This window comes from Pongo abelii, chromosome 7 (genome assembly GCF_028885655.2).
Source record: "Pongo abelii isolate AG06213 chromosome 7, NHGRI_mPonAbe1-v2.0_pri, whole genome shotgun sequence".
Taxonomy (NCBI): domain Eukaryota; kingdom Metazoa; phylum Chordata; class Mammalia; order Primates; family Hominidae; genus Pongo; species Pongo abelii.
This window is the reverse complement of record NC_071992.2, coordinates 30,157,691-30,185,448: the sequence shown is the minus strand read 5'-3', so window position 1 is coordinate 30,185,448 and position 27,758 is coordinate 30,157,691. Positions and strand designations below refer to the sequence as shown.

General features: G+C 47.3%; 1 protein-coding gene across 2 annotated transcripts; it reads right to left on the bottom strand.

Moving 5' to 3' along the window:
• Positions 1–1,672: 1,672 nt before the first annotated feature.
• PNOC (prepronociceptin) lies at positions 1,673–27,758 on the bottom strand. 2 transcript variants are annotated; one of them, XM_054561385.2, is made up of 4 exons: positions 27,697–27,758; positions 15,727–15,875; positions 5,587–5,980; positions 1,673–2,074 (listed from the first exon to the last, which is right to left on the bottom strand). In XM_054561385.2, exons 2-4 carry the CDS (start codon positions 15,850–15,852, stop codon positions 1,989–1,991), a joined length of 606 nt encoding a protein of 201 aa, XP_054417360.1. In that variant the 5' UTR covers positions 15,853–15,875; positions 27,697–27,758; the 3' UTR covers positions 1,673–1,988. The 2 variants fall into 2 exon arrangements, with proteins under 2 accessions (XP_054417360.1, XP_002818991.1); XM_002818945.6 differs by lacking the exon at positions 1,673–2,074 and having other exon boundaries at positions 5,532–5,980.

Sequence of the window (27,758 nt, the reverse complement as noted above, 5' to 3'; positions counted from 1 at the left end):
AACAATGACAAGATTCCAAGAAGACCAAGTCAAATAAACCAGGCTTGCTTGAGGAAGTTGTGGAAATGTGTTTAAACGTTTAAGGTATATTTAAAATAAGAATTCGAGGTAGTGGTGGGGCAGGTGGAAAGCCCGACAGGATCCTTTCTGCACTGAGTCATCCCTCTGGTGGGGAGAAGCAGGAGCTATAGGAAGAGGCTCTGGGAAATAGGGAAGGCAAAGAGGCAGTGAGGAGCTTTGGGGACTGTGAAGTGTCTCTTGGGGTGGGTTGCAGGGACCCTTCACATTGCTGGCCAGTGGGGGTGTCATGCTCAGGCACTTCATTATGTCCTGAGTCAGCCATGCCCAGCAGCCCACAAAGTAGTTTCTTTTTCCCTCCTTTTTGCCTTTTTTTTTTATATCTTGGGGGTGCAGTCAGGGACTTCCTTCTCACCTTCTCTGTGTCCTTGTTCCAGCTCATCCCTCTAAGAACACCTTGAATAGAATTACCTGTTTTACTGCGTTTGCCAAGTCCCCCTCCAAGTTAGCTACCTGCCTTCTCCATCTGTAGCTCGCCCTCTACCCCTACCTTCGCAGCTGCATCAGTGGGTCGACCCCCAACTTTCCAGCTTCTGGTTGGATTTGGCTGACAGACATCAGGCTGGAGTTTGAAAGTGGGGAGGAGAGGGAAGTGAGGGTATTGAATCCTGGCTCCCACAGTGTGTGAGTAAATGGCTGTATTTCTCTACTGAAAGCTATGGAGAGCTAGAGTCCTTGTGGGTTCAGGAACTCCCTTACCCCTACCAGAGCTCTCCGGCTCCCAACAGAGCGCCTTTCCATCCATTGCTGATCTTCTATAACCCTGCCCATTCGTGTAGACGGTTAACTCTCCCCGACAGACTCGGTTTGGTTTGCCTTGTGTTTCTCGGCTGGACTCTGGCAGTGACACACCCTAACGTGTGAAGCTGGAGATAAAAGTGGCATCAGCAGGTTTCTCTCCGCCCTGCTCCTTGCTGTGTGTCCCAGTCCATTGGACCCAAACCAGCAGGATCTGCACCACCCGGAGCTTGGTAAAAAGGCAGATTTCTACCATCTGAAATTGGGGGGTGGGGCCAGCAGCCTGCCTCTTTGCGGTGCTCATGCACGCAGGGGTTTGGAGAGCCCCTGCCCTCTCTCTACCCCATCCATTCACACAGCCATGTGCATTCCCCCACCTGCTGCCCTTGGATCTGGGCACTGTGCCATCGGGGTGCACCTTGCCCGTTCTCTTTTTTTTTGAGACCGAGTCTCGCTCTGTCTCCCAGGCTGGAGTGCAATGGCACAATCTCGGCTCACTGCAACCTCTGCCTCCCGAGTTCAAGTGATTCTCCTGTCTCAGCCTCCTGTGTAGCTGGGATTACAGGCATGTGCCACCATGCCTGGCTAATTTTGTATATCTTTAGTAGAGACGGGTTTCACCATGTTGGCCAGGCTGGTCTTGAACCCCTGACCTCATGATCCACCCTTCTCAGCCTCCCAAAGTGCTGGGATTATAGGCGTGAGCCACTGCGCCCAGCCTGCCCATCCTCCTTTCTACACAGCAGTGCCATGCGCTTTTTACCTCTGCCTCCCGGGAGCCGCAGCGCTGGTTGTGTGTGTGCAGAGTCTGCTTCTGTCACTTCACTTAAAAACAGCAAACCAATTTATTAACCATTTGCTTAGTAGAAGTTTAATGGATAAATCGTTGTTTAAAACAATCAGTCAAAAAGAACAGCTCTTTTACAAACAAGTTATGGCAGTGGCGAGTCAAAACCCCAGGTTCAATTTCCTATTCCTTTCACCTGCCCCTAGAAGGGGCAAGAGGTGGGTGAGCAGGAGAGATGGGGCCATTGGAATGGTAGCTAGAGGAATTACAAAAATACACTCTGATGTAGCAACAGGGTTGTGGTGAAACATGCCAGGGGGCTGGGGAGGAACAATCAGACGGGGAGATTCTGGAGGCGAACGAAGCCTGCTGGATCTGCAGGCGCTCAGTGCCTTGGGGAAGAAGGAATCCTGATTCCCAGGCGGCAGGTCTGGGGCTGGACACATGCTGTTTGGGGGATCACCTGGACACCTGGGGAGACAGAAATGATTTAAAAATGGCAAACCTGATGGTTTTTCTGACCCTTTTCTATTCCCCCTAGAGATGGAAGCAGTGAAAGGGAGGCAAAGAAAAGCTATCAACCCAAAGAAATCGTTTCTAATGTAGCCAGAGGGGTCCTCAGCTCCTCTGCACATCTGCTCCCCCAGCCCCGGGTCTACTGGCAGGACTAATAGACTAAAGGGGAGGTCTGTGGGCTGTGACTCGATAGGCACAGTGCAAGCCCTCTCCCGGGGAACAGTTCTCGCTGGTATTTGGAGCCCATGTGAAATAGTGCCCTTGTTTTACAGTTCTTTTCTTTGCAAGTGCTCTTTGAGCCTGATGGCACTGATACCTGACCACGAATGAATGTGCTCAGTTTCCATTGTCTAGAAGGGTCAAAGCCTAAGGGTAGCAGAAAAGAGGAAGGCAGTATAGGGTCAGGGGAAAGGAAGGCAGACCCCCAAGACCAGCTGTGACAAGTTCTGTCTAGAGGTGGGCCTGCACCCCAACACCTTTCCTTCTTAGGACATCATTACACTTTCTGAATAGTGTCCTTTTTTTTTTGAGACGGAGTTTCGATCTTATCGCCCAGGCTGGAGTGCAATGTGCACGACCTTGGCTCACTGCAACCTCTGCCTCCTGGGTTCAAGCGATTCTCCTGCCTCAGCCTCCCAAATAGCTGGGACTAGAGGCACCCACCATGACGCGTGGCTAAGTGGCTAATTTTTGTATTTTTAGTAGAGATGGGGTTTCACCATGTTGGCCAGGCTGGTCTCAAACTTCTGACCTCAAGTGATCCACCTGCCTCGGCATCCCAAAGCGTTGGGATTACAGGCATGAGCTACTGTGCCCGGCCCTGAATAGGGTTCTTTATCCCATTCCAGTGTAAGGTGGCCCCACTTCTTCCCAGCCTTCTCCATGTCGATTAGTATTAGGTATCTTAGAAGTCAAGGACAGCATTGGTAACAAGAGTCCCCCAAGATGGAGACATCTCCATCATGTGTAGGGCAGGTTGGGGTGTGTGTATGTGGATGAAAACAAGGTTGAAGCCGGCTGTTATAGACTCATAAATATCCATATTGGAACTCACCAACTGTGCATGTTGGGGGAAAAGAAACAGAGAGATGGTTGCAGAAGGAGAAAGGAGAGTCATCAATAATACCCAAATGAGCTGGTTAATGTTTCCAGTTTCCATCCAGAACTTGACATTTGAGCAGAGCCACAGACAGAAGCTCCTTACCGGTTTTGTTTCAGTGCCTCTCAGTTGGAAGCATAATAGAAGATTAGAAAAACCAATTGCCTGGATAGAGGCTCAAATCATTTTTTTAAAAATAAATGGATTCCTGTTAATGGGCCTGATTTTCAACTGTGTTTAGGTAAAGAACATTGCCATCGTTCAGAATTAGACATGAGCTTCAGTGTCCCTGAAGAGCCACTTTAAAGAAGAATGTCTTTAAGATTTGAAAGAATTCAACCCATGCTACTTCTGAATGATTTACTGTTAGGTGCTGTGCAGATACGTGTTAGAAAGAAATAGGAGGCTTGTGAAGGATCCAAGAGTGAGTATGACTTCAAAAGCCGTGCAGGTTAATTTGGGGCCTTTGGAGATGAGTCATCCTGCTAAAATAAACACATCAGCTTTCTCTTCACAACTTAATACACGTGTCCATATTTGGTAACAGGCCTGTGGTGAACATGCTAGCCTACCTGCAAAGGGGCCGTCTCCATGCTAAAGTGTGGGCACCAAACATTAGCACATGTACTGATATATTGTCAAGGAAGGTTATTAGTGACACGGCTACCTCTGACACATGGGACGCAACATAAAATAGCACATGCAGACATTTTTCTCTTATGCTCGGACTCAGGGAAAAGCCCCACTTGGGTAATGTTTTGGGGTGATTTTGATGATCTGACTGGTTCTTTGTGTTAGGACAATGATACAGTTTAGAAGTTTGTCCTCTTCCAATTTCATGTTGAGATGTGATCCCCAATGTTGGAGGTGGGCCTAGTGGGTGGTGTTTGGGTCATGGGGGTGGATCCTTCAGGAATGCCTTGGTGCCCACCCTATGGTAGTGAGTTCATGGGAGATCTGGTTGTTAAAGAGGCTGGGACCTCCCTTTTACCCTCTCTTGCCTCCTCTTGCCATGTGGCATGCCAGCTCCCCTTGCCTTCTGCCATGAGTAAAAGCTCCCTGAGGGCCTCACCAGAAGCAGATGCGGGTGCCATGCTTCTTGTATAGACTGCAGAACGTGAGCCAAATAAACTTTGTTTATAAAGTACCCAGCCTCAGGTATTCCTTTGTAGCAATGCAAAATGGATGAATCCGGCAAGTTTCTTAGCTATTTAAGGAGACGTATGGGACTCTGCAGATGATCATATTCCCATATACAAATTAAGGCACATAGCCTTGATGGTTGGGACTTTCCTAAATCTTCAGAAAATTCTACTGTGCTAGGTTGCCAGTGCCACTCAAAGTGATGTATTGGTTGATATCCTAAGGAAAGTTGGGTTTTGAATGAACAGGCAATCAATTAGGGTCTTTGATGTATATTATTAGACATGTGGACTTGTATAAGGTGCCTGTGGGGATAGGAACAGAGCAGAAGAAAGAACAAGGAAGAAAGAGAGGAATAAAAGCAAGCAAACAAAACCAAAACAAAAATGGCACGCTGGAAAGAAGCGAAATGGAGGAAAGAAGCGAAATGGAGGAAAGAAGATGAACCCCTTTAGTCCATATTCTAGTAGCTACTAGATCCATTGGACCAAATTCTCCACATCTTGCTCCGTAATGATACTGCTGACCACAAGGAATCAGTCCCTCTCTGGCAAGGTGGCAGGATGGACAAATGGCTTGTGGAAGGAGGAAGAGCAGAAACCACAACTCCTTATCTTAACAGGAACTCTTTGGCCAGGTAAAATGGGAAACTTAATGTTTCCATGGAGCCAGGCACCCTGACAGCTGGGGAAAGGAGAGGGGATAGGCAAGCCGTCTTTGAAGATGAAAAGCACCATCATAGCTGTGGTAATCGGACTCTGCTAATGGCTAAGAGTAGGTCCCACTCTTGGTGTTTAGAGAGACAATCTCGAGGAAAGGTGAGCTGACTGGTTGCTGTGGCAACCGGGTGGGCTCATTGGTCCACTTAACTGTCCCCATAGTAACTAAGCTCCTGGGGAGTGATAGAGGAATTAGTTATCTTAACATACTACTATTATCCCCATGGTAACCAGTCTCTAGCCAGAAGTGGTCAGCTTCAAGGTGCAATCTTAGGAAAATCTTTGCTGCCTAGAGAAAGGCTGGGCTGGACTACTTGCGGGGTATGTGTGTGTGGTGCGGGGGTGGGTGGGGCGGGAGGATGAATGTGCTTCTAGGCCTGGGAGCAAGGCTAAGACAGTTGGTGTGTGAGGTCGCTCCTTGCCCCCAGCTTATTGGTGCCCAACTCACTCATGGGTTGCAGTGGCCGGTACAGCTGGGAGGAGCGCCCCTTCCGGCTACACATTACCATTCTGGTGCAGGGTGCGCCGGCGCTGGCTGGACTGCATGCTCAGGACCAAGTACTGCCTCATAAACTCACTGAACCGCTTCTGATTGGCCAACTTCCGGGCCGACTTCCGGGCCCCGGTGAAGCCCCCAAATCTCTTCTGCAGCTGCTTCTGCTCCATCTCACCAGCCTCCTCCATGCCAGGCTCGGGCTCTTCCTGCTCCTGGAACAGGCTCCGGACTCGGGGCATTCGCCGCAGATGCTGCATCTCCGAAGCTCTCGGCTGGTAGAGAGCAGCCGCCACATGCTCTGGGGCGGCAGGGCTGAGCTGCCAAGAGCTCCTGGCCATGACCTTGGTGCATGGAGTCCAGAGGGGGCTGGGGAAGGCCTTCTCTTCACACTCGAGGATGCACACCTGCAAAGATACGGGTGAGAGGAGGGGAGAAGGAACAAGGACCTCTGTTAATCCAGGGCGAGGGAGGAGATCCGGCCCACTGCACCAGTGCAAGTGCTTCTGAAGCATCTAATTTATCAAGTAACGTGGAGCAGTTTTACACAGGTTTTTAGGTTTGTAGAATTTCAGAATTGGAAACAAACAGAGAATCATCTGACCGTGCTCCATCATTTTACAAAGAAACCAGGGCTCAGAGAGGTGAGCGTAACTTAACCTCTGGTGTCACAGCACGTTAACATAGGAAGTTAACACAGGGTAAATGCGCCCAACACCGTACCCTGTTACATCTTTAGTCGGGTTTTTGGAGCCAAGCACAGCTCATGACCATCACCCATAAAGAATTTTATTTTGTTCTCTCCTCAGGCTTGTGGAAAGTCATATGGGTTAAAGAAATTGGGGATGTGAAAGTATGTAGTCAAATCTGCAGGTTTATTTTAAGGTCACCATGTAAAGATCTACCTAGGTGTTGTTAATTTTTCATCCCGCGTACAGCAGTCGTCACTATCTGTGTATCATTTATAGCAAATGGGGGTCAAGACCCTGTGGGGTGTAGGCAGGCCAGACGTGCGGGGCTGAACCTGTGATCCAGTTCCAGGTGGGGGGAGAGATGCCATCATCAGACCTGAGCCCAGCAGACCCGCCCGGCTCCTAGGAACACTCTGCTCTGCCTCTCCTGCCAACCCTGACTTCTAGCCACCAGCTGGACCACGATGTTTCTCCACCCCCTCTTGGCTGGTTCTGACCTTGGGCCCCCACCTCCCACGTTCTTGGTTCTGATTGGGTCTCCTGGAAGCCTCTGCCCCCAGCTTTTCTTCCTATTTGCTGTTTTGGCTTCACCCCTAATTTCAGTCCAGGTTTCTGGCCTTAGCCAGCTGGAAACCCCACTTCAACCTGACCTTACTGCTGTGAGTCAGTAGGCAGAGCCCCTCATCATAGCATGGAGCTCCTGCCTGGCTTCCAGGTCACCTTCTGGGGCAGAGGCTGCAACTGGCCCGTATTCATCTCCCCTTCTCCTTATGCACAGAACACTGTTTTATTCCTAAAGGCAACATATATGTTTCCCAAGCTTCCTTGGAGCCATAAGTAGCTGAGAGCATAAAAATGGAAGTGTAGGCCGGGCACGGTGGTGCACACCTGTAATCTCAGCACTTTGGGAGGCCGAGGCGGGTGGATCATGAGGTCAGGAGATCGAGACCATCCTGGCTAACATGGTGAAACCCCGCCTCTACTAAAAATACAAAAAAAAAAAAAAAAATTAGCTGGGCGTGGTGGCGGGCGCCTGTAGTCCCAGCTACTCAGGTGGCTGAAGCAGGAGAATGGCGTGAACCTGGGAGGCAGAGCTTGCAGTGAACCGAGATCGTGCCACTGCACTCCACACTGGGCGACAGAACGAGACTCCATCTCAAAAAAAAAAAAAAAAAAAAAAAGGAAACGTAATCCCAGAACTTTGGGAGGCCAAAGCAGGCGGATCACTTGAGGCCGGGAGTTTGAGACCAGCCTCACCAACACGGCAAAAACCCATCTCTGCTAAAAATACAAAAATTAGACGGGTGTGGTGGTGGGTGCCTGTAATCCCAGCTACTGGGGAGGCTAAAGCAAAAGAATTGCTTGAACCTGGGAGGCGGAGGTTGCGGTGAGCTATCATGTCACTGCACTCCAGCCTGGGTGACAGAGTGAGACTTTGCCTAAAAAAAAAAAAAGAAAAAAAAAAGAAGTGATCAGGCATCAGGTGGGGTTTCCAAGAAAGTAGGAGACTGACTTAAGTGGGAGGAACATCCCGTTTTCGTCTTCCTCCAACTTTCTGCTTGGAATGTGGACATTTGGGCTGACATTATGTTTGCCATCTAGAAACCATGCAGCCACTCAGAGGATGGGAGTCATGGGCTAGAAGCTGCCGATTGGCAGAGAAGAGAGAGGAGACTGGAGCTGCCACCGCAGCCCTGGGCTGTTCCCATCTCACTCCTTGTGAGGAACTGAATCTGTTGATTTCAGCCACTGTCACTTTAGGTGTTTGTTACTAGCAGGTGAATTTCATTCTTATCTGATACACTTGTCCTTCTGCTTGACCTCTCGGTCCCTATCTCTGAGTGGCACCTCACTCCCCAGTTGACTCAGATTTCAAACCCTGGGCATATCTTTTCCTCCCCTCTCACCGCCCCCATCCTGCCAGTCTACAGTTCTGCCCCTCCTCCCACTCCCTCTACCACCGCCTAAGTGCCTCTTAGGTGAAGTGGGTCCCTAACTGATCTCCGCATCTCTGGTCTTTGCCACTGTCATCAATGTGGTACCCCTGGCAGGATACCCTTCCTGAAGAGTAGCTAATTATGTCATTACTTTGCCCACAGCTGTCTAATTGTTTATCATATCCATAAAACAGCTCCAAACTCTTGAGCAGAGCATTCAAATCCCTCTACCACCTGGTCCAGCCCACTATCTAGGTCTTACTTCCAATTCTTCATCACACACCCCTTGAAGCCTATGAGGCTGTTCCTAGTGCCTTAAACACCGCAAAGCTCCTCGCACCCGCATGCCTTTCTGTCTGTCCCTCGGATGCGATGACCTCCTTGCATCCTTCCATCCATCCTTTGGGACCCAGACAAGTTCCAGTGCTGCCCCTCTCTGATACCTTCTAGTTCCCTGGCAAGAATCGCTCTCTCCTGCCTCTGTCTTCCCACAGAACTTTGTATTCCTCTTGTGGAAATTTTAATGCTTTATGTCATTAAATTGCCACACCTTCTAAGGCAGAATATGACAAGTTAGGGACCACATCTTACTCATGTGTGAATCCCTTGCAGGAATCTTCTCCTTCCAGTAAAGAGTAGGGTTTCAGTAGAGGTTTGTTGAGCTGAGATGAATTAATCAAGAAGTCACTTTATATTTAGCTAAGAGTATAAAAGAAGGGAATGAAAAGAGGTGAGAAAAAGTCCCTGGAAGAACAGGGGTTGCAGCTAGTTGCAACCAGGACTGGGCCGCCCCTAGTGCTTAGCATGCACACAGTTGCAGCAGCTCCTGTCACCCTGCTGCCACCCTTTGCTTATCTGATTACTCATCTGTGCCATTAGTCCAGGATTCCAGGATTCTTTTATTCTTTTTTTTTTTTTTCTTTGGAGACAGAGCCCACACCTGGTGTAAAGGGTCCCACACCTGGATGTGAGTCTCAATCATCTGCAGAGCTTTTAAAAACACAGAATTTCGGCAAGGCGCAGTGGCTCATGCCTGTAATCCCAGCACTTTGGGAGGCTGAGGCGGGTAGATCATCTGAGGTTGGGAGTTTGAGACCAGCCAGACCAACATGGAGAAACCCCGTCTCTACTAAAAATACAAAAAACTAGCCAGGCCTTGTGGCGCATGCCTGTAATCCCAGCTACTTGGGAGGCTGAGGCAGGAGAATCGCTTCAACCTGGGAGGCGGAGGTTGTGGTGAACTGAGACTGCACCACTGCACTCCAGCCTGGGCAACAAGAGTGAAACTCCAACTCAAAAAAAAAAAACAAAACAGAATTTCAAGACTCAACTAAATCTCTGAAGAATAGAAGCAGGGATTAAAACTTATTTTTACAAAGGAATTAAAAACTTAATTTTACAAAGCTTAGGTAATTCCGATATTTGCCTGGGTTTGCAAATCATGAATATAATTCAACCTTTGCATTTTATGATGTGGTTGAGTAATGTGTCCAAAACAACAGGGTTAGATAACAGCATAACCTAAACAAGAACTCAAAGATGCCTTGCGGCCCAGTCCAAGACATCTACTCAGCTACCTCTGTGTGCTTGCAATATAAATTGGTGGCAATTAATGCAAGAAGAAAGATTCTATGAGACCAAGAGCTGAGGTTTGAATGGGAGTATTGCCCATGTTCCAATGGACTGGAGGGGACAGACAGGGACTGGGTCTGACAAGAGTGTTCCTTTCCTTCCCTGGTAGAGTTTCCAAGAAGCAACCTGTCCAAGTCCACCTATTAGTCACAGAAGGTGACACTGGCCCCTAGTGATGCTCAAGCCATGGTTTTTCTGAGCATGCCTTTTTCATTTAGCTTTTGCTTAGAGATGCTTAACACATGGAACCTAGTTGCTGACAGAATGACCTCAGCAGGGAGATGAAGGGAACTACTTTTTGACACCTGCAATGTTACTGATTATAAAAAATGATAGGTAACTTCCCTAGATAGGCAGGGCTGCCTTAAGAACAATGGAGTTGCAAACTTCTGGAGTTTTCTATAAAAATTGCTACTGTGCTGGGCATGGTGGCTCCTGCCTATAATCCCAGTACTTTAGGAGGCCAAGGAGGGAGGCGCCTTTGAGCCCAGGAGTTTGAGAGCAGCCTGGGTGACATAGGGAGACCTCATCTCTACAAAAATAAAAATGTTAGTGGGGTGTGGTGGTGCATGCCTACAGTTCCAGCTACGTGGGAGGCTGAGGTGGGAGGATTGCTTGGGCCTGGGAAGTCAAGGCTGCAGTGAGTTGAGATTGCTCTACTGCACTCCAGCCTTGGTGACAGAACGGGACTGTCTCAAAGAAAAAAAAAATGCTACTGGAGTTTGTTAGAATGCAAATTTTTAGCCCAAAGCATTGGAGATTCTGATCCACTAAGTCAAGGGTGGGGCCCAGAAATTGTATTTTTAGCAACAGCTCAGGTGATTCTGAGGCTGGATGATACCTGGAGAAATCTTGTTTTGGAACTTGCTCTGAGGAGGAAGAAGCCATCACGGAACACGGTGGTTAAAGACTCCTACAGAGAAAGAGTCACCTGGGTCTGTACTTAGCCTGCTCCTGAAATACTTGGAAGAAAACCAGCTAGAATCAATGTGTAGTATATTCTTTCAGATCAGAATCCTGTTGAGTTAGTACTCTACAGGAGTGGATCTCAACTGGGAGTGATTTTGCCCACTAAGGGGCCATTTGGCAATCTCTGGAGACATTGTTGGTTGTCAGAACTGGCGAGTGTGTGTGTGTGTGTGTGTGTTACTGGCACCTAGAGGCCAGGGATGCCACTAAACTTCCTAAAGTGCCCAGGACAACCCCCACAACAAATAATTCCCCAGTCAAAAGTGCCCATAGTGGCAAGTTTGAGAAACTCTGCTCTACAAAGTCAACAGGGATGCAGAGAATTGTGGCTAGCACTGGGAAAGTCATAGAAGGGTAGAGTGAGGGAGCTGGATCTGACTTTTGAGCACGCTTGGTCCAATCCTTGCAGAATAGGAGCCCCAAACTGCTTGTTGAATTGTTCTGCTCCGTCGGTTTACGGAAACAAGTGGAAGAGTTGTTAAACCTGGAGGTGCTTAGATCTTCTGTGAGCCCCTGGGTTTCTAAGCCCAGATGGTAATTAGATTTTGTGTCAGTCAGAGAAAATGAAATTGTGTGATCAAACCAGATGCCACAGTCCATATTCAGACTTGATGCACTGTTAGATAAATTAGATGCTAATAAAATCATCTCAACTCTTGATTTAGGAGAGGGTTTTGGGCAAATAGGAGGAAGCTAAATTCACAACAGCATTTGTAGCACCAGATGGGCATAGGAGCTTAATGCCTGACCCTCTGGTGTGGGGAACTCACCAGCCTTTTTCCAGAGATGGGTTAATGGCTTATTAAGTGAGCTGGACACGTTTTGGCAGCCCACGCTGATGGCATTGCTATATTAAGCCAGAATGCGTATGGGCATCTGGAGTCTCAGATGGCTGCCAAATTGATCTGTAAACCTGGGCTTATGGGGAAAGTGAGCAAATGGCCATTTGGGTGTCTGGGCTCAAAGATTAGAGTACAAAGTGGGAAACAGGCATATGAACCCATTGGGGATGAAAGGAGCAGCTCACAAAGGTGGTCAAGTTTCTGCCACTAAAGAGTCACACCACTTCTGACCAAGAGACATTTGGGAGTTCTTTGCTTTGTGAGGTCCTGCTAGAATATCTGAGGACAAATACAGCAGATGAGCATAGAAGACAAACATATAAGGAACTCCTACTGCAAGTCACCTCATTAGAATTTTCGTTTCATGAAGATAGAAAGAACTACCAGAAGGTAGCTTGTTTTCAGTAGAATTTTAGGGAATTTTATTGATTGATTGAGACAGAGTCTTACTTTGTCCCCCAGGCTGGAGTGCAGTAGCATGATCTCAGCTCACTGAAACCTCTGCCTTTCGAGTTTAAGTGATTCTTCTGCCTCAGCCTCCTGAGTAGCTGGGATTACAGCACCACCATGCCCAGCTAATTTTTGTATTTTTAGTAGAGACAGGGTTTCGCCTTGTTGGTCAGGCTGGTCTAGAACTCCTGGCCTCAAGTGATCCACCTGCCTCGGCCTCCCAAAATGCTGGGATTACAGGTGTGAGCCACTGCACCAGGCCAAATTTTAGGGAGTTGGAAATAAATTTCCCCACACTCTTTCTTGGGGATTGGTTGCCTTATTTTTGTCTCTAAAACAACTCAGTGAATCCAGTTTTTTCTCCTGGAGCTGGTGAAGTAAGTACCATTCACAATCAGGTTAAAGACCAGGACGTTGCAATGGGTTTGGGTGTGAGTCGTTTACCAATAAAAATTATAGTCTAACAACAAGCAGCCATACTCAGTCTACTAGGAGCAGAAATAAAAAGTTTCTTGATGAAGCCAAGGATCCAGAGGACCCTGGGAATAGCTCAGGATTATGTAATTTGGTGGAGGGACTGGGGAAGTGACCTTTGCTGAAATATGAGTCCCCTGATCATTCACAGAATGGACATAGTCAAGGGCTGCCAGATTTGGAAATGGGATTTGAGTGCCTACATTCTAGGCATTTCATTAAACCTAAACATAGGTTAAAAGTGAATACAAACTAGAAAAAAAACAAGCAGGCAGCCACATCCTCCGGGGGGGTTAGTGAGCACTGTGAAGGTGATAGTCCCCCATTGTGAGGCTTTTACGGGTCCATTTTCTGACTTGTTTCAAAGAAGTAGAGCTGATAATGTTGTCTAGACCCCAGATACTTAAGATGCTATGGAGAGATGCAGACATGCTCCAAATTTTTGAGTCTCTGAAAGATGGAAACGTAAAACCTTTACAGAGACTGCAGCAGATGTGCCTATTAGGAGACTAATGGTCTTAGAATCTTCCAATTTCCGCGGGATGGGATGTGTTTATTGAGCTATGCTCTGTGCCACACACTGTGCTGTGTGCTGGAATACCCAGATCCATCAGTAAAGAAAGCTCACTCCATATGGGGAGAGAGAGTCCTGCAGATACGACTAACAATCAGAACATGAGGAAGGAGGGCCCACTCCACTGGGGTGGGTGGAGAATCAGTGCAGTGTTCTCTTACCAAGGGACACTTGATCTGGGATTTGAAGTGTGAGTGGGATTTATGGATGGGGGAGGAGGCTGTGGCAGGCACAATGGCAGGGCAGGAAGAGAAGGCAGGATTTCTGGGAACTGTGGAAAGTGATTGGGAACACGGGTCTGGAGCCCAGGTGAGAGGAGGTCAGGAGGGTGCCTCTAGGAGTTTTCTGTAGCCTGGAGGGAGCAGAAGGCCTGGGATGTATGGGTGGGTTCTCAGAGGGAGGTGAAAAGCAGAGAATCTTGGTGATCCTTTATGTGTAGGGGGTGGGGAGAGGACAAGGAACCAACACAGTAGCTAGAGTGAGGAAGAGAATGAGGCTCATGGACCGAGACAGGGCTGGGGTTCCTGAAGGAGGGAATCATTAGCAGAGTAGGAGCTCAGAGAGAAACATGGTGGATGAGTAAGAGGAGACATTTACTGTAATCACTTAACTGAGGGCCAACTGTAGACTATATTCATGGAAAGTAATAATGTTAATAACATGTGAAATTGATCCTGGTATAATATAGTAAGTGAATTGGTTAACTGGAGATGCCCTGGGTAGTTATGACTGGTTGGAAAATGGGCTTGAAAACCACTGAGCCCAAGAGCTTGGTGCTTTGGGTCTGCTGGATTTTATCTCCTCCTCTGTTACCTGGAGGTGGGAGACACCAGGGTGTGTTAGTCTCCCTGAAAATACTCGGTTCTACATTTGTACATTTGCCTTAAGGAACTGTGGTGCTTCCAGTTGTTTTGAAAGGTTAAGGGGTTTAAAAGATGGCATCTTTTGAAGGAAGTTATTTGACTATAAAGTAAAAAACAATTGAGCTCTACTGGATTTAATAGGAGAGGAGTAACTATCTGGACTGAAATGTAGATAGTTGACAAAGCAGTTTATTTAATGAAGAAAAAGTTAATACTGGATTTGCACCTTAAGTTGGAAATTTAAAATATAGAAGAGCATTTTAGTACTAAGGGGTTCACTGTTGAATTATCTGCAATATCAAAAATAAAGAGCACAGGCCGGGCATGGTGGCTCACGCCTGTAATCCCAGCACTTTGGGAGGCTGAGGTGGGTGGATCACGAGGTCATGAGGTCGAGACCATCCTAACATGGTGAAACCCCGTCTCTACAAAAAATACAAAAAAAAAAAAAAAAATAGCCGGGTGTGGTGGCGGGCGCCTTAGTCCCAGCTACTCGGGAGGCTGAGGCAGGAGAATGGTGTGACCCTGGGAGGCAGAGCTTGTGGTGAGCCGAGGTCACGCCACTGCACTCCAGCCTGGGCGACAGAGCGAGACTCTGTCTCAAAAAAAAAAAAATAAATAAATAAATAAAATAAAATAAAGGGCACATACGTGTTCAGTGGTTAAACAAATTACACGGTCCTTCTGTATCCACAGGGGATTGGTTTCAGGATACTAAATTTGCAGATGCTCAAGTCCCTTATATAAAATGGCTATGCGGCCGGGCATGATGGCTCATACCTGTAATCCCAGCACTTTGGGAGGACAAGGTGGGTGGATCACTTGAGGTCAGGAGTTCAAGACCAGCCTGGCCAATGTGGTGAAACCCATCTCTACTAAAAATATAAAAAATAGCGGGGCGTGGTGGTGGGCATCTGTAATCGCAGCTACTTGGGAGGCTGAGGCAGAAGAACTGCTTGAACCCAGGAGGTGGAGGTTGCAGTGAACTGAGATCGCACCACTGCACTCCAGCCTGAGTGACAGAGTGAGACTCTGTCTCAAAAAATATAAATAAATAAAAATAAAAATAATCAATAAAATGGCTATGCACATCCTCCTGTATACCTTAAATCATCTCTGGATTACTTATAATACTTAATATAATGTAAATGCTATGTAAATAGTTGTTATGCTATATTGCTTTATTTGTATTATTTTTTATTGATGTATTAGTATTTTTTATTTTTTTCTGAATATTTTCTATCCATGGTTAGTTGAATCCTTGAATGTGAAACCTGTAGATACCAAGGGCCAACTGTAGACTATACTCACGGAAAGAAATAATAACATGGGAAATTTATCCTGGTATAATATAGTAAGTGAAAAAAAGTAGGATTCTTTCTCTGACTGGTGTAATTAAGGGGGATTTAAATTTCTCTTGTTTTATACTTTTCTGAATTTGCCAAACTCTCTGAAATGAGTAACATTATTTTAATCCTGGGAATGACCTGGCATCACAGGCAGGGCTCTTCCTGCAGGTGGTAAGGTGGAAAGATTGTAAGGTTCTGGGTCAGAAGAGCATCTCCTGTCTGATCTGTTTCCTATGGGCCATGTAGTGCTGGGCAAGTCCTGTGAGCTGTGGGAGAGGCCTTGGCTTCTCACTCAGAGTCTGCTCTGGAGTAGGGAGGGAGGAGGTAGTCAGGGAAGAGGACAGCCTCTCTGCCTGGCCTTGGGGACCTACCTCCAGGTCAAAGCTGTCCAGGGCTGGGTGGAGCTTCTCCTGGCATGTGAGACAGTCCCTCTGACAACTGCTGAACACACTGGAGAAGAGGCTGAGCAGCAGCAGGTCACAAAGCAGGACTTTCATGGTGCAGGAGCAGGAAGCAGGTGCTGGAACATACAGGAAGCATGGCAATGAGTACAGCCATTCTTGGGAGGCTGCTCAGGGCCAGAGACCCTAACCCAGAGAATGCAGGAAAGACACTTCTCTGCTGTCTCCGGCAGGACGGCACTAGGGGCCCGCGATTCACTTTGCAGGGGTGTAAATTGTCAAGGCCATAGGCGACCCGGCCTATCACCTAGTCTCAGTGTTCACACACAGGCTTGTTAGTGTCTGGGTTCCTGGGTTAGTCCTGGGTGGCAGGACACCCCTGTGATTCCTGCCACCTGGCTGGCCTCGACACCACACAGGCACTTTTGGGAGCAGCTGTGTGGTGGCAGAGACAGCTTTCTTGGGAGCTAAAGGCATCGCTTTGCAGTTTACCAGCATGTGACATTAAATCAACCACTTTGAGCCTCAGTTTTCATAGCCCATAAAAGGGGAACAGTGGCACCTGCCTTATCACAGGCCTATTGTGAAGATGAAATGAGATCTGTAAGGGGAGTTTTGCAAAGTGCTGTGCAAAAGTAAGATGAGTAAAATACGACATTTATTAATGACTCAAGTGCTTCCTTTCATCCTCCTGGCCTTCCCTGCTGCAGCCAGGAATGCCCCCAATCCCCCTATGCCCCGAATTCTCTCTTCCAGGTGCTTGCCTCTTATCCCTGTTAGATGTGAGCTAGTGCTATGGTCTATCTCTGTCTCCCTAAAATTCCTATGTTGAAATCCTAACCTCCAAGGTGATGGTATTAAGAGATGGGATCTTTGGGCCAGGCACAGTGGCTCATGCCTGTAATCCCAGCACTTTGGGAGGCCAGGGCAGGTGGATCACTAGAGGTCAGGAGTTCAAGGCCAGCCTGGCCAACATCATGGCAAAACCCTGTCTTTACTAAAAATACAAATATATATATATATATATATATCTGGGTGTGGTGGTACACACTTGTAATCCTAGCTACTTGGGGGGCTGAAGCAAGAGGATTGCATGAACCTCGGAGGTGGAGGTTGCAGTGAGCCGAGATCGTGCCATTGCACGCCAGCCTGGTTGACAGAGCGAGACTCTGTCTCAAAAAAAAAAAAAAAAAAAAAGAGAGAGAGAGATGGAACCTTTGGGAGATGATGAGATCATAAGACTAGAGCCCTTATGAATGGGATTAGTGCCCTTATAAAAGAGGCCCCAGAGAGCTAGCTAGTCCCTTCCACCACTTGAGGACACAGCAAGAAGGCAACATCTGAGAACCGGGAAATAGATCTTCACCAGACACTGAATCTGCAGGCACCTTGATCTCAAACTTCCCAGCCTCCAGGACTGTGAAAAAGTTGTTTCTGTTGTTGGCAGGGCACAGTGGCTCATGCCTGTAATCCCAGCACTTTGGGAGGCTGAGGCAGGTGGATCACTAGAGGTCAGGAGTTCAAGACCAGCCTGGCCAACATGGTGAAACCTCATCTCTACTAAAAATACAAAAATTAGCCAGAAATTGCTTGAACCCAGGAGGCAGAGGTTGCAGTGGTCCAAGATCACACCGCTGCACTCCAGCCTGGGTGACAGAGCGAGACTCCATCTCAAAAAAAAAAAAAAAAAAGATATTTCTGTTGTTTATAAGCCACCCAGTGTACGCTCTTTTGTTACAGTAGCCTGGACAGACTAAGACAGTTGGCTTCCCGAGCAAAGGGCCATGTTATTCACCTTGCCATTCCAGGCCAAGCACAGGCCCTGGCATGTGGAACTTGCTATTTAAAATCGAACGAAGAAACTATTCTAAGATAGTAGCTCCAAGGATTGGTTGATTAGATCAGTGGTTTGCAGTCTTATGTAGGATTGCCTGAAAGGTGTGCAGTTTTCACTGTTTCTCCTTGAAACTTATCTTTTGATCAAGGCTTCTGAATCTGAAAGATGCTTCCCTGGACTGTATCATTTTGGGTCCCTGTAGAACCACCTTTAAGTAGAGGATTAAATGGAAAAGGAACAAAGCACTTTCTAGAAATGTAAATGTTCTTGACTGAAGTCGCAGGGGCGTATCCATTTGCCAAAACCCATTGAGTTGTACATTTACATTCTGTGCATTTCACTGTATGCAGTTCCCTTAATAAAGAGTTCAGTCTAGAAAACCAAAAATGACTGCCTTTATTGCTTTTTCTTCAGATGATATTGAGGAACTGTAGAAGGTCTTGCTACTCCAATGCACCCTGCAGACCAGCTGGAATCTTGTTAGAAATGCAGATTCTTGGGCCTCACCCCAGAACCACTGAATCAGGATCTGCCTGTCTTTTTGTTTTTGTTTTTGTTTTTGTTTTGAGACAGAGTCTCAATCTCAGTTCAGTGGCACAGTTCAGTGGCACAATTCAGTTCAGTGGCACAATCTCAGTTCACTGCAACCACCACCTCCCTGGTTCAAGAGATTCTCATGCCACAGCCTCCCTAGTGGCTGGGATTACAGGCACATGCCACAACACCTGGCTAATTTTTGTATTTTTAGTGGAGACAGGGTTTCACCATGTTGGCCAAGCTGGTCTCGAACTCCTGACCTTGTGATCTGCCCGCTTCGTCCTCCCAAAGTGCTGGGATTACAGGCATATGCTACCAGGTCCCGCTAATTTTTTGTAAGGATACGCATTTTTAGCAAGATTCCCAGGTGACTTGTATCCATGCCAAAGTTTGGGAAGTGCTGGTATGAGAAGGACGTGAACAAAGGAGGGATCTGCAGCTGAGCTCACCCCAGTTCTTCTTGTGCATCATCAAAGCATTTCATACCCAGAGGATGATGACTACTGGGGTGCTCAGTAAGTGTTTGTTAAATCAATGAATTGACTTTTTGTTTGTTTGAGACGGTCTCGCTCTGTTGCCCAGGATGGTGTGCAGTGATGCAATCACGGCTCACTGAAGCCTTGAACTCCTGGGCGCAAGCAATCCTCCCACCTCAGCCTCCCAAGTAGCTGGGAGGATTGTTTGAGCCCAGGCTGCTTGGTTAGTTTTTAAAGTTTTAGCAGAAATGAGGTCTCGCCATGTTGCCTAGGCTGATCTCGAACTCCTGGCCTCAAGTGTTCCTCCCACCTTAGCCTCCCAAAGTGCTGGGATTACAGGCATAAGTCACTGCACCTGGCCAATGAATTCACATCTGAGACGGGTTTTGAAACAAATAATGAACACAGTGTCCACATAAAAGACTGTATCGCAAATGCATTTGAAATGAATTTTTCTTCTCTATCCCAAGGACCAGGGCTTTAGTTGAGATTTATTGCCTTGGTTATTGTAATAGCCTCCTAATTAGTCCACCTAATGATCTGGCTTCCCCCCAAGCCATCTCCAATCTGATGATGTCACCTTATATTTAAACTAATTTTATAACCTTGTTGCTGTCAGGAGGAGCTCCAAGGACTTAGCACCGACCAACTCCTGCCTCATCTCCTGACACCTAACCTCGCATAGCCTCTAGTCTCAGCCAATCATGTGTAGCTCCCAACTCTATCAGGCGCTTAATGTCTCTCTTTTTTTTTTTTTTTTTTGAGACAGAGTCTCACTCTGTCGCCCAGGCTGGAGTGCAGTGGCGCGATCTCAGCTCACTGCAACCTCCGCCTCCTAAGTTCAAGTGATTCTCATGCCTCAGCCTCCTGAGTAGCAGGATTACAGGTGCACACCACCACATCCAGCTAATTTTTGTGTTTTTAGTAGAGACGGGGCTTCACCATGTTGGCCAGGCTGGTCTTGAACTCCTCACCTCAAGTGATCTGCCTGCCTCGGCCTCCCAAAGTGCTGGGATTACAGACATGAGCCACTGTGCCTGGCTTCTTAATGTCTTTTTATCTTGGCACTTGCTGTTCCCTCTGCCCAGAATATCCTTCTCCAACTCATCCTTCACACACACCTCTAGCATCATCCCTTCTGGGAAGCCATGTCCACCCCCTGGTCTGAGTTAGATCAGTCTCCTCTGCTGCCCTGGCATCTGGAAGAGCACATCATAGTGGGAGGCCAGCAAGCCTCGGGGGCCCCATCTATCAACACAGGCACAACAGACCCATGCTGCAGAGTGGCGGTGATGTGTGCTTTCTCATCTGCTAATGACTACAGACTGCCTGCTTCCGATCACAGCTCTGAAGCTTGCTAGCTGTACTTGATCTCTCATTTCCTCATCTGCAAAAATGGGATGAAATTAGTACCTATCTCAGAGGATGATTAGTGGGTTAATGTTTGTAAGCAATTAAAATAGCACTGACAGGCAATAAGAATATATACGAAAGGAAAAGAAGGAAAGAACCTGGCATGCAGCATTGACTCTAACACTCTTTTTTATTTTTTCAGACGGTGTTTCACTCTGTTGCCCAGGCTGGAGTACAGTGGCACAACCTTGGCTCACTGCAACCTCCACCTCCCAGGTTCAAGCAATTCTCTTGCCTCAGCCTCCTGAGTAGCTGGGACTACAGGAGTGCACCACCACGCCCAGCCAATTTTTGTATTATTAGTAGAGATGGGTTTCACCATGTTGGCCAAGCTGGTCTCGAACTCCTGACCTCAGGTGATCCACCTGATTCGGCGTCCGCAAGTGCTGGGATTACAGACATGAGCCACCATGCCTGGCCTTACATTTCTCATTCTACTAAGTTTCCGTCTTTCTAGACATTTTTGTAGAATTTGTTCCAAACAGCGTGGCTGTGCCCTCTACAGCCACATGGTGGCAGTGGCTATACGTCACAGAAGAAAGGGACGGGAGGAGAAAAGGAGCCGTTTCCTTTCCTTCCTAATGTGAGGTTGTAATACAGAATATGTGCATAGGCTGAGCTGACAAGCTGTGACAGATGTTAGCAAAATGCTCTCTGGCTGAGGTTTTTCATGAACTTCATTAACTGGGGCAACTTGCACATTCAGGAAATGTTGGCTGGTTTGACTGATGTTTGCCATCTCAAAATCTGGGTAAATGGGATTTAGGGGCGAGGTGTAAAAGGAAGATGAGCTTCTGGGACACGTAGTGCATGCTCCATTTGATAGTCTTCCTGCAGGTGAAATGTGAGGCCCTGCGGCTTGGCACTTGGGGAGACCTTGTTGAGTGTCCTTGGCTCTAGCCAGGACCTCCCTGTGGGTCAGAGGCACATCTACCTTTCAGACTCCAACCTCCCGACCCTTCTTTGTCTCCCCTCACTTTTAACAATTGACTCCACTGATTATTTGAGGAGCCGTCCATACTCAATGCTGTCCATTCCCCCGTGCAATTCACGAATCCGCAAAGTGGAGATGACCACATAGTTCCATCCACCCTACAGGTGGCTTGCAAGCTTTAAAATGAGATTAATGTCAGTGAAAACTCAAAATTATGTAAACATCATTATAAAAGAGACAGCATTCTGTATTTTCTCATACACCTCCCAACACCTACTACAACTGTGTTCTAGGTTAAATCAGATTTTGAACTTTGAAAACTCAGTAGATGTTTTTCATTTGTAAGAAGTCTTGACTATATCTACATGCTGGATGATGTTCTGTATTTAAATGGAGATGAGTACTTAGTTAACTCACGAATTATATTTGTGTTTAAACCTTACACTGTGGACCTGTGTGACTGCGGACAAATCCTGAGATGGTCAGTCGTTTCAACTACAAAGTGGGGATAATAACAGGTTTGTTGTTACATTGATGCTGAAACTTTATACTTTGTATTGGTGGGACTGTGTGCAAATTATTTCACTTCTGTGAGCCTCAGTCTTCTCAACTGTGAAATGGGAATAGTGACAGGTTGTTGCTATTTTTATACAACCATAGCAAACATCAGTAAATAAAAAGTTACCTGAGTAGGTTGAATTTTACACGGCTTGTATTTCACTTGGTGAGCCAAGCTCAGCTAATACTTCTATGTGGCAATACTATATTCTGGGCGTCTCATATTGAATAAAGAAATGTTGAATTGCCTTTTCTTTTGGTAATGACACCTTATAAATTTAATTGTGCCTTGCTGTTTATAAAGATAAAATACCACTATGGCTTGGCCTTAATCGATTTGCATGTAATCTTGCTTCCAAGGGCAATATAATTAGTTGCTTATCTGTTTGGAGAATCACATATGCAGGTTTAGTCGAAGCTGGACCCTAATTGAGTTTTGTCTTATGACCTATTCGAAGTCCTGTAATTTTGATGCTGCCAGCAGAGAAGAGAAGAGGGGACTGCTTTTGCTAGAGGCAGATACACCTCCATCCTTTTCATCGACCACATGTAGAGAATATTCTTGACAGGTTACCAAAAAATTTTATATTCATATATTATACAACCCTATAATCTAGGGTTAATATCAACTCACCTTTTTAAGATGAACATAAACTCTTAGAGGTTAAGCAATTTGACTAGGATCATCCAGTTTATAAGTAGCAGAGCTAGGACTTAAACTCAGGTGTGTTGACTCCAAATAGTGTGTTCTGGGAAACCATCAACTTTACACACTGTTTCTGCTTTTGGAAGGTTGCCAAATTCTGATGGCATTTCATTGCGGTGGAATCTATTTGCGTTTCATAGCAATCATGTTACTATTATGACTTTAGAGCACTATGAGCCAGGCTTTGCGCTAATTGCTTTATAAGCATCACCCTATGGGGTAAGTGTTTTCATCCCCATTTTATAGTTGAGCAGATTGAGGCTTGAGGAGCTGATATAACTTGAAATGGCAGAGCTGGGACTCATGTCTGATCCTGTCCGTCAGTGATCCCTGCAGCTGTCTTCGTGTAGGGCTTCCTCTTGTGCTGAAGTCTGCACTCCCTGTCTGATGACAACCTTTTTATTTACTTTTTATTTTTTGGAGATGGAGTCTCGCTGTGCTGCCCAGGCTGGAGTTCAGTGGCGCTATCTCGGCTTACTGCAACCTCTGCCTCCTGGGTTCAAATTATTCTCCTGCCTCAGCCTCCTGAGTAGCTGGGATTACAGGTGCCCGCCACCAGGCCTGGCTAATTTTTTTTGTATTTTTAGTAGAGACGGGGTTTCACCACGTTGGTCAGGCTCGTCTCAAACTCCTGACCTCAAATGATCCTCCCGCCTCAGCCTCCCTAAGGTGCTGGGATTACAGGCACGAGCCACTGTGCCCAGGCTGATGACAACCTCTTTATCGTTGCTTCTTTCCAGTTCACACAGGGATCCCTCATTGCGCACCAGCTGCATGTCCATCAGAAGATAGGTGGGTCTTCCCGATGCCCCATTTCTTAGACCCAAGCAGACAAGACTCCTACAATGGAGCTTGTGCTTGTTTACCAGCTATTATGGAGAGAGGCTGCTTTAGTTTCTTTTCCTCTTCTGGCTGATACAATTACACTTCAAGTGTCTCTGCTCTGATCTAAATTTCCACCTGGAAAGAGGGGGACAGCATAGAGGAGGTGGAGGAAAGAACAATTGCCCAGCCCAGCACAGGTCAAGCATTCCCCAGGCTGGGGAGAAATGAACGCGCGAGAGCTGTGCTCAGAAACAAGAGTCCTGGCTTCTAGTCTGGCTCTGTCGTTACCTGTGGGATTGTAAGCGAGACCTTCTCTCTCTCTGGGCCTCAGCTTTTCCCTCTATAAGAAGAGGCAGTTAGATGAGATGGTTAATATTCTTTGATTTTATAAATGGCCAGATATTTGTCCTTTCCTGGAAGTGAGAAAGGAGGGAAGAAGGGAAGAGGAAAAGGAGATGAAGGCTTCATGGGGGAAGTAGCTTCCGGGCAGCATGAGGAAAGCCATAGAAAGTGTGGAGGGGGAAAAAGACACACGTTCAGGGCTGCTGCAGGTGGGAAGGTAGCCCTCAACTCCCATCCTCCTGGTTCTGGGCCACACTCCCACATACACTGGCAACATAATTTAAGTAGATTTTGGAAAGCTTTTATTTACTTTTAGCTGGGTGTATTGGCATGCATCTGCAATCCCAGCAACTTAGGACGCTGGAGCCCAGGAGTTTGAGACCAGCTTGGGGAACATAGTAAGACCCCTAGCTCTACAAAAAAAAAAAAAATTTAGCTAGGTGTGGTGGTGCACATCTGTAGTCTTAGCTACTCAGAAGGCTGAGGCAGGAGGATAGCTTGAGCCCAGGAGGTTGAGTCTGAAGTGAGCTATGAGTGTGCCACTGCACTCCAGCGTGGGTGGCAGAGTGAGACCCTGTCTGTAAACAACAACAACAAAAAAAGACCAGCCTGGGCAATATAGCAAGACCTCCAACTCAAAAAGAAAGAAAGAAAAGCTTTTATTTACTTTTATGTAATAAAATCATTAAGTGTTCTTTTCTAAAATATTGGGAAACACAGAGAAACAGCAATGAATCTAGGACAACAATCTTCAAACTTCTTTTTTTTTTTTTTTTTTTTTTTTTGAGACAGAGTCTCGCTCTGTCGCCCAGGCTGGAGTGCAGTAGCGCAATCTCGGTTCACTGCAAGCTCCACCTCCCAGGTTCACGCCATTCTCCTGCCTCAGCCTCCCGAGTAGCTGGGATTACAGGCGCCTGCCACCACGCCCAAATAATTTTTTTTTGTATTTTTAGTAGAGACGGGGTTTCACCATGTTAGCCAGGATGGTCTCAATCTCCTGACCTTGTGATCTGCCCACCTCGGCCTCCCAAAGTGCTGGGATTACAGGCATGAGCCACTGTGCCCGGCCAAACTTCTTTAACTTTGTACCCCTAGCAGTCGATTTTTAGTACACATTCCTAATTTATTTATAAGTTACATACATTATAAAATCCACTAAAGTGCAAATTAAGAAAGGTAAGATAAAAACAAAAGTCTCAATCTCCTGAAGCCCCTTGTGAGTTTGGAGGAAGCCAGAGCTCTGGCCGCCCTGTGCTCCTGGCACTTGCTCTGTGTGGCTCCTATCAGGAACTCCACACATGTTCCTTGGCCAAATGAATGAAAGGATGAATGGGGAAGGAGGGTGGGGGAAGATTGCAGGCCAGTGTGGAAAGAGAGGAGGTTGGATCCGAGCCATTGTGGGATGGCAGAGCTGGGGTGCACGGTGAGGCATGCTATCTACTCCACCTGCCAGGCTGGGCCCCCGGGCTGATGATTTTGTGCTTCTGCAATGTTGAAGCAGCTGCCAGTATTTTGAGAAAAAAAAAAAAAAAAAAACAACAACAAAACAAAACAAAAACAAAAAAACCCCACAGGATCATGGAAAATTGAGACTGAAACTAATTGTAGCCTATCCAGGGAGATGCCCAGAAAACTGGCTTGCCCCTGAAATCGATGTGCTCCAAATCTCACGACTAGTTTGTGATTAGATGGAAAGCTTTATGTTCGATTGTGGGATTTAAATAAAGGCGTTTAGAAAATCCAGTTTGCTTCATGACTGCCCAGCAATTCAAGCCACTACCAGCCATTCATTGTCAGGACGGCTCCTGTTTTCTGAGAAGGGCCCATCCCTTTCCTAAGATATCTGAGGAGTAGCTCCATCCAGACTCGGAATGCAAGATATTTCAAAGCTTCCTTCGTGGGCTTTGGGAGCTGTGGAGCTGGATGGGGAAATGAGGGATCACTGAACCGTGTCAGTGCAAGTAGAGAACGCTCACCTGGAACTTCCCATTCCTACCCGTGTGCATATGTGTGCATGTGTATTAGCATGAAATAAGCATGTAGACAAGCTTAGCTCACTGCCTGGCACAGAGTGGGTTTCAAGAAATGTTAATTCCTTTGCCCTCCTTTTATGTGTTTGACCTGGCTGCTGCCTCCCTCTTCAAAGCCCTTGACCCATCCAAATTCCACCTGCCTTCTCACTTGGTAGAATCCCAGGAATGCCTGGAGGAAGTGCTCCTTCTCCCGAATTCTTCTAGCACTTGCTCTCTGGATTATGCGATTTAGGACTGAATTACCCCCAGCCTTGCATGGTCCTCTAATTGTTTCTCATGTTTGTGTTATATCTCTCCTCTACCCCCGACCCCACTATGAGTTCATAAGCACCCCTGACCGTAACGGGGAGATGAACTGGAGCCACAATGGCTTGGCTCAGTCCTGACCCTGCCATGTACTGAATAAATCATTTAATCTCTCAGCTTCAGTTTCCCCAACTGCAACACCGAGATAATGGCACCACCTCACAGGGCTGTTGCTGGGATAATAGGTGTGAAAGCGCCTAAATCGTTGTACAAATGTAAAGTGCTGTTATTATCACCTCTGCTGAATCTACTAGAGCCCCTGCAAGCCTCCCTGCTTGGTGGAGTGTAGACGATAACTACCTGATTGATTGAATACAGAATAGATTAGTGACAGCTCCTGTCACTGGCTCCAGGGAGCACAGGTTTGAGCCTAATCTTGCAATCACTCCCTTCATTGACAATGCAAACTCGCCTGCATTTTACAAATCCCTAAGTACTCTCAGCCTTCAGCTGATAAAGCAGGGGCTGCTGCCCTGTGGGCAACAAAACTGAACCCTCAAAATGACCCGAGGCTGTGCCACAGCGCCCTCGCCAGGCAGCACCAGGCGGCACATGGAGATGTAAAAGCTGCTGCTTTTACTGAGGTGGTGATGGTTGGGGATGGGTTTTCCAGGAACCCTCCCCTGCAGAAGACTCAGCGAGCCCAAAGGAGCACGAATCCTTTTTGTTAAAGGTAACACAGCCTCAGTGTACGCTTGTAGAATATTTCCCTGCCACACTTTACAAATGAGAAAAAAAGAGGGTGCATGCAGTAGCCACCCACAAGCAGCGAAAAAGAGCAGTATTTGCTTTGGGAGGTTTTGATAAGAAGCCAGGCAGTTACTTTTCCCATCTATGTTGAAAACTCTGGTTTGGGCTTGCTGGCGAATGCCGTGCAAAGCTCATCTTTTGTTAGTCGGCCGAACAATGTTATTGGTTATAATTGGGGCAATTATGGGCTGCTTGAGGAAGCTAAACACAGATGTTTAAGCGCAGGATCGGGGTATTCAAGTCCAAAGCAGCTTGCTTTAAATAGTCCATTTCCCGAATCGTCCTGCCTTACTTGAAATTCCCCCAGAACTTGCCCATGTTCAGAGCGAGACTGGGGGAGGAGGGGCTGGGTAGTGAAGCCGGGGAAGCAAGACTCGAGGGAGAGAGATGCACAAAGAGAGGAGAAGAAAGAAGGTGGCTGAGAGAGCCTCGAGAGTTGGGATGCGGTGACTATGAACGGAGTATCCTGTGTGACCTGGGCAAAGACCTTCAGGTGGGCAGGGGGAGAGAGATACCAAGCAAGGGAAGAGCCCTCTAAATGAATGGGGTTCTGGGAGACCAAGGTCATGCCCTTAGAAATGCTCTCTGGAATTCACACGCCGTGGCGCTCAGCAGTGTGTGTATACAGGTGAAGCACACTCCCCAAATCTGGTGCTTCCCCATTATTTGTAGCAATTTCTGCTGGGGGCAGAAGGGAGAAGGGCTCCCTCCGGATTAAAAACTCCCATCTGGATGGCATCAAGTTCAGTGATAGGCGGAGAAGCAGCCTGCACACCGCATCGGAGAGGAAGCCGCTGAGAGAAAACCCTCATGAGGGGGCCAGGGGCTTCCTGGGGGCCGCCCCGTGGAAGGGAAGCCCCCTCCCAAGTGCCTGCCCCTCCCCTGACCTCATTCCTCCAGCAGCCTCCTCTCGACACAGAGCAACAACCATGTAGGGGCCACAGCTGGGGAAGCAAAACTTTTCCTCATTTCCAAGTTCCCCTCTTTCTGCTTCTGCGTCTGTGTGAGGTTAAAAAAGAGACTCAGCCCTCCCCCGTTCCCCACCATCCAAGCGCTACAAAGGAAATGAATGAAGAAACCATCTCGCAAGAGGCCAGCAGCATCCACACCGGACAAAGGAGAGAGGCCGAGGAGCCAGCCCCTGGTGGCCCTGCCCTCCCGGAGCTCCACGCAGCTAGTCCAGTTAGTCGCGGTCGGGCTGGGGGCCCTGTGCAGTTGCCTACCTGAGAGCTGTCAGTCCCCGGCTCCCTCCGATGGATGCGAGGCTCGGTTCCGCTGTCTCAGC

Coding starts and splice junctions, on each gene's coding strand:
- PNOC (XM_054561385.2), bottom strand. CDS start 15,852: ATGAAAGTCCTGCTTTGTGACCTGCTGCTGCTCAGCCTCTTCTCCAGT. Junction 5,981..15,726: donor TGGACAGCTTTGACCTGGAG/GTAGGTCCCCAA, acceptor GTATCTTTGCAG/GTGTGCATCCTCGAGTGTGA. Junction 2,075..5,586: donor GCGCACCCTGCACCAGAATG/GTAATGTGTAGC, acceptor CTGTCTCCCCAG/GTGTCCAGGTGATCCCCCAA.